Raw genomic sequence first — 6,862 nt, 5'->3', positions numbered from 1 at the left:
GTGGAAAAAGCTCGGAGGATCATCAGAGACTCCAGCCACCCGAGTCATGGTCTGTTCTCACTGCTACCATCAGGCAGGCGGTATCGCAGCATCAGGACCCGCACCAGCCGACATGATAGCTTTTTCCCCCAAGCAATCAGACTGTTGAACACTTGATCTATCAGGATCAATAATCAGCACTGCACTTTATTCAGCTATAATCTCACCCTGGACTGTCAACATATTCTCCTCAATATACTACTTCATATATATATATATATATATATATATATATATATATATATATATATATATATATATATATATATATATATATATATATTTCATATACTCCTTACTTATTGTATTGTATATTGTGTATTCTATATTGTGTGTATTGTATATAATTATCGTGTTGTGTAAGTATGTGTACATTTGATATGTAAATTGTGTTGTGTAAGTATGTTGTTTATTGTAATTGGTATATGTCTCATCACTGTCATGACTGCTATGTTGCTCGGAACTGCACACAAGAATTTCACCTACTGTTGCACTTGTGTACATGGTAGTGTGACAATAAAGTGATTTGATTTGGAATTATAATATCTTTTCTTAAACTTGTGCAATATGTTGCTAATAAAATTAATGATATTATGCTGACACATATAAATAATATTTTGGTCCTTTTAATAAAACATATAAACATAAAATAATAGTGTAAAATAATTATATATATGTTTTAATAAGATGAACTGTTCTTATTATTCTGGAATAAGTTTGTCCAGAATTTACACAAACCTGTGAGGTTCTTACAGAATGTAGGCAGATATAGCCACAGAATTGGCTATTCAACAGCCACTCAGTACTTCGCTTAACCAATCAAAGCTGCGCTTTTGTGTGGTGGGCGGAACCAACATGGCCGATCTCTGAGTTTACAAAGAGAAACTGAGGTGTAAATAAACTCTTCGTGCACAAATTACAGGATTTATCACCTTAATCTTTAAATGAATTAATGAGAGATCGCTCAGAAGACAAATTATGGCCAGCGACGGCAAACAGTTTTGGAAGAGAAATACAGCTAAGGTTCCTGGAAAGTGAGTGACGTGTTCATGCTAATGGATGTCTCTGTGTTAGCTGTGTGTGTTTATATGTGTTTAATTGTACAGTATACTAATTAAACACAATCTAATTGTAACAGATCTCATCCCATGAGTTATTCGCATTCAGAATGATATGTGTCACTCTAATCGAATATTTTTAAGGCTGTTTTTGACTCAATTTTTGTAATCTGTCATGTGTGTTAGCTTTACGGTTCCATTAGTTTATATTGGTAATTAATCGGATTCTTTATCGCTGATCACAATTGTCTGTTCTATATGTGTCAGATTACATTGATCTGAACATATCAAAGCACGTTTTGTTTATTATCTAGCTCATAAAGTGATGTACTAGCCTGTTAGCTATGTGCATCTGGGCCTCTTCTCATGACATCCCTTTTAAAAATGACTGTTGGTACCATGGCACAATGATTGTATCAGATGGTAAATCTATGCTAATTTGGCTTTAAAATGGTACTAAATAATTGCCTTATTTGTACACCATGATAATAATTACATGGTACTCCAAGGCATTGCAAAGAATTCTTTGATGCTACTATGTTAACTACTTTTCTGGTACTTATTGTTATCAATACTAACATCAGCATTAAAACATTATAAAAGTGGTATTTCTGGATATACAGATGATTAAATAAAATGTTCTAATGGCTATTAGTTCAATCATATTTGAATTTTGGTTTTGGGGAATTGTCATTGTTTGCTGACTTGCCAAACCAGTTTTCAGATTATATAAATAGTGTTGTGTGAGATAATGAAAGTGTGTGTGTGTGTGTGTATATATATATATATATAATGTATGTATGTGCATGTATGTGTGTGTATGTGTGTGTGTGGTTACTGATTGTAGCACCCTTATTTTTCTCAGTATTCAGCATGTTTATGGAGCCCAGCATCCGCCATTTGACCCTCTTCTACATGCCAGGTAAGCCATTTAAATATGAAGATGAACACAATTGTCTTTACTTTTTAGGCTTTTTCCAAATCTTAAGTCTATATTAATTTAGTCACTTCATGCGTCTTGATTGATTGCATTGCTTTCTGATTGTGTATACACATTCCATTTGCCTCTAGTCAAATCTGATCTACTGTTCCTGTGCTGTATGCAAATTTAAGTTAAAAAAATATAACTTCAGATATATACAAATGTGTTAGTTGACTTCAGTGATGATTCTAATGCCATACAGAAAATTCTGATGAAAGCTTGAGAGAGTTACTGTTGAAGGCTTTTTTTGCCCAGTATGTCAAAAAGTGATTGAGTTTTACATTTACATTTACATTTATTCATTTGGCAGATGCATTTATCCAAAGCGACTTACAAAAGAGGAAAACATAAGCGAGTCATCTTAAGGAGACAGTGGTACGAAAAGTGCCATACTACAAAGTTTCACTATCATCAGAATAGTATACAAAACAGATTTAAGTGCAATAAGAAATGTAAATGTTTTAAAAAATAAAACGTTTTTTGAAGATATAGAGTGAGTTAGCTTCCCGGATTGAGTTGGGAAGGTCATTCCACCACCGTGGTATGATGAAACTGAAAGTCCGGGGAAGTGTTTTGGTGCCTCTTTGTTTTGGTATGAGAAGGCAACATTCCATAGCCGACCGCAGGCTTCTGGTGAGAACGTAGCTCTGCATAAATGTTTTTAGGTAAGCTGGAGCAGACCCAGTGACTGTTTTGTATGCCAGCATCAGGGCCTTGAATTTAGTATGTGCATGAACCAGCAGCCAGTGGAGAGAGAGACAAAGAGTGGTGTAACATGTGCTCTCTTAGGTTCATTAAAGACCAGATGTGCTGCTGTATTCTGGATCATTTGGAGAGGTCTAATAGCACGTGCAGGAAGGCCTGCAATGAGAGCGTTACAGTAGTCCAGTCTAGTTATGACAAGTGATTGAACAAGCAGTTTTGTGGCATGTACAGAGAGGAAGGGTCTTCCTGATATTGTAGAGTGTAAATCTACATGATCTTGCACTCTTTGAGATGTGGTCTGTGAAATTTAGCTCATCATCAATGGTTACCCCTAGATTTTTGACCGTTTTAGAAGGCAAAACTGTAGTTGGACCCAGCTGCACGGTGATGTTGTGTTCAACAGCAGGGTTGGCTGGAAAGACAAGGAGTTCAGTCTTGGCTGGGTTGATTGGCAGGTGGTGTTCCTTCATCCAGGCTGAGATGTCTGCCAGACAGGCAGCGATTCGAGCGGTCACTGTGGTGTCGTTGGGCTGGAAGGATAAGTAGAGTTGCATTTCATCAGCGTAGCAGTGGTAAGAGAAACCATGTGACTTGATGATGGGTCCCAGTGATGTTGTGTATATGGAGAAGAGAAGTGGCCCCAGCACTGATCCCTAAGGTACCCCAGTAAGTAACTGATGTGGCTTGGATACCTCCCCTCTCCAGGCTACCTCAAAGGACCTTCCTGAGAGATAGGAGTTGAACCAGTCAAGCACAGTTCCAGTGATGCCCAGTTTAGAGAGGGTGGAAAGTAGGGTTGGGCGATGTCCCCTAAATTGGCAGTTGACGATGTTGACAGTAAAACATCGCCATGGACAATGATATCGTCGGTGGTGGGGGGGATTATATAATTTCATATAATTTTCAAAAATTATATGAAAAATTATAATTTCGTTATTTTACTAACCCAACTAATGACTCGTCGGCGCTTTATCAGTAGGTTGCACGACACGTGAAGCATTTTTTTTTTTTAGATTTCACTTAAGAAGAGTTGTGCACTTTTTATTTTAATATATCTCTTTACATAAATACTATTTTCCACTTAAAAACTATAATTTCGTTATTTTACTCACTGATGAGCAAAAGGTCGCGGCAGAAATGACCATGTACCTGCAGGAAATGGCCATTGATGGGGAAGAGGTCCCGCTGACTTGGTGGAAAACAAACGACAAAAGGTTTCCGTTCATGGCAAGATTAGCACGGAAATATCTGTGCATATGTGCTACCAGTACTCCATCAGAGCGGGTCTTCAGCACAGCGGGTAGTGTAGTTACTCCAATCCGCAGCTTATTAAAACCAGATAAAGTGAATATTTTGGTATTTCTGGCCAGAAACATCGAAATTTAAACATGGTCTATGGTGAAAGATATTAGATATTATTCTTTACGCATTTTTCACCATCCGTTGCGGATCTATTCGATTTTGCATATTATTTTTTAAACGTTCATTTGTGTAGTTCATATGACCACTTTACAATATTTCAATAACATAATTTATTTTGTAGCCTGTGCTGAAGTTAATTGTGCTGCTAATTATAAGTGAAATGTTAAAGCCAAGTTTCGGTCTGAGTGTTCCCGTTTTCTTGTTCTTTATTTGTTGTTCTTCTATGTTTTAATAAATGTGTGTTATTCATATTCACCTTGTTTCTTTCATTTGATTTGACATTATGGATTTATGGCCAAGGAAATTTTTCTTTAAAAGTATTAACCAGACAAAAGTTATTTGACGTTCGCTGGTCTGGGTTTATCTTAAACTGCCGCTTCAGTGTATACAAGAGCTATGTAACAATGAGCAAGATTTTCTGAGACACTACAACTACTAATAATTAATTAATAAAGGCTATTTTCTTGTAGCCTACAACATAAAATATTTTAATCTAAATGTACAGTGTAAGACATGTAAAAAAAAAAGACAAGAAGCTAACAATGTCAAGATCAATATTTGTGCAGCCTGCCTGAGACGGTATTTTCACAGACTAACAAGTCACGTCTCTGGCATATACCACAGTATTTAAAATAGCATATATGCATTAGTAATATTCTCAATTTAATTTACAGAGCAATCCCTGCAAAGTTTTTAGGTTAACTATAGAAGAGACTAGGATTAGTGAGTCACACTAGCAAGACTCGCAAAAGGGGGCGTGGCATCACGATGGTGGCTCTACATCGTGATGTTGGTGAGCCATCACGACGGACGATGATATCGTCCATCGGCACAACCCTAGTGGAAAGTAGGATCTGATGGTTGACTGTGTCAAAGGCAGCAGAAAGGTCCAGCAGAATCAGAACGGATGATCTGGATTCAGCTTTCGCCTCTCTCAGCGACTCCGTGACAGACAGCAGGGCAGTCTCAGTGGAGTGTCCACTTTTGAAGCCTGACTGATTGTCATCCAGCAGCTTGTTCTGTGAGAGATAGGCAGAGATCTGATTGAAAACTACCCTTTCAAGTGTTTTTGCCATGAATGGGATGAGAGAGACTGGTCTGTAGTATTCTATCTGTGTGGGGTTAAGTGCAGGTTTTTTCAGCAGTGGGGTTACTCAAGCCTGCTTAAATGTAGTGGGAAAAGTGCCGGTAGGATGGACGGAGAGATGGCCTGGAGAAGGTGTGATGGAATGGGGTCAAGGGAACAGGTTGTGGGGTGGTTGGAGAGGAGGAGTTTAGAGACCTCAGTGTCAGTTAAAGGAGAGAACATAGAGAAAGAAGAGTTGCATACAGGAGGTGGGTGTTTGACAGGGTGTGGTGCAATGAATGTATTGCTGATGGCTGTACCTTATTAGTAAAAAAATCTGCTGTCAGTGATGTGTCAGGTGGTGGAGGGGGAGGGCAGAGAAGTGTGTTGAATGTTCTAAACAAGCTATGAGTGTCTGTGGTGCTGTTGATCTTGGTCTGGTAATATGTAGTTTTTGCAGCTTTAACGTTATCTGAAAAAGTTGCAAACAGAAGCTGATATTTACCTAGATCGGCTGGATCTTTAGATTTCCGCCATCTCCTCTCAGCTGCCCTGAGATCAGTCTGATGTTTGCGAAGGACGTCAGACAGCCAGGGGCTGGGTGGAGTAGTACGTGCTGGTCTAGAGGAGAGAGGACAGATGTTGTCTAGACAGGTTGTTAAAGTAGAGCTAAGTGTGGCAGTGTTCACATCAAGCATGGAAAATACATTTATTGTGGGAAGAGAGGCAGAGACATCAGTGGAAAGGCGAGAGGGTGAGAGGGAACAGAGGTTACCGTGAAAGGAAACCAAAGGTGGAGTCGGTTTTAAAATGGATGGGAGAATCATGTTGAATTGAACAAAGTAGTTATCATAGACATGTAAAGGTGTAACAAGAATATATGAGGTTTTACAGTTACGTGTAAAAAATGAGGTCCAGCTGGTTGCCCGACCTGTGAGTTGCTGTGGTGTGTAGTCTTTCCAAGTCAAATGAGGCCAGAAGAGTATTCGGTTCAATGGCCTGGGGCTTGTCTTGGTGTATGTTGAAATCGCCAAGAACCACAAATGGCCTGCCATCCTCTGGCAAGGAGGACAGCAGGACATCCAACTCCTCAAGAAAGCTTGTCAGCTGACCTGGAGGGCGATAGATAACAACAACATGTAATTTTGTGGGTTGCATTGTAGTAATGGCATGGAATTCAAAAGATGTATTGCTACATAGTGAAGCCTGTGGTGAAAAAGTCCAGTTATTATGAATGAGCAAACCTGTTCCCCCACCCCTACCAGTATGTCGAGGCGTGTGGGAGAAGGAGAAGTTGTTGGAGAGAGCAGCAGGTGTTGTTGTATCCTCAGGACGTATCCATGTCTCTGTCAGTGCCAGGATGCTGAGGGTGGAGTGTGTGGCGAAAGCTGGAATGAAGGCAGCTTTGTTCCCAGCAGACTCAGTTCCAGAGTCCAACTGAGAACGAGAGTGGAGCAGGTGTTGAAGTGCAAAGCGGCTGTAGGTTGTGTGGGTTGCGTTTTGTCTTCATCTGTATCTTGTGAACGGTCTACAACAGATAACAGGCATGTGCTTGAAGGCATGTGTTATTAGTGAACTAGACATTTTAGT

At 39.3% G+C, this 6,862-nt stretch overlaps 1 protein-coding gene across 8 annotated transcripts in view; it reads left to right on the top strand.

Moving 5' to 3' along the window:
- Nucleotides 1–888: 888 nt before the first annotated feature.
- Nucleotides 889–6,862, top strand: part of LOC127637316 (TBC1 domain family member 22A-like) — a 227,445-nt gene continuing 221,471 nt past the window's right edge. For all 8 annotated transcript variants that reach the window (XM_052118315.1, XM_052118311.1, XM_052118312.1 and 5 more), the window contains exons 1-2: nucleotides 889–1,073; nucleotides 1,963–2,019. In XM_052118315.1, the coding sequence (XP_051974275.1) occupies nucleotides 1,018–1,073; nucleotides 1,963–2,019 (113 nt within the window). In that variant the 5' untranslated portion in view covers nucleotides 889–1,017. The remainder of the gene's footprint in view (nucleotides 1,074–1,962; nucleotides 2,020–6,862) is intronic.

The sequence above is a fragment of the Xyrauchen texanus genome, chromosome 45, assembly GCF_025860055.1.
Source record: "Xyrauchen texanus isolate HMW12.3.18 chromosome 45, RBS_HiC_50CHRs, whole genome shotgun sequence".
NCBI lineage: Eukaryota > Metazoa > Chordata > Actinopteri > Cypriniformes > Catostomidae > Xyrauchen > Xyrauchen texanus.
Note: the sequence above shows the minus strand (reverse complement) of the source record. Positions and strands in the feature narration are given on the sequence as shown.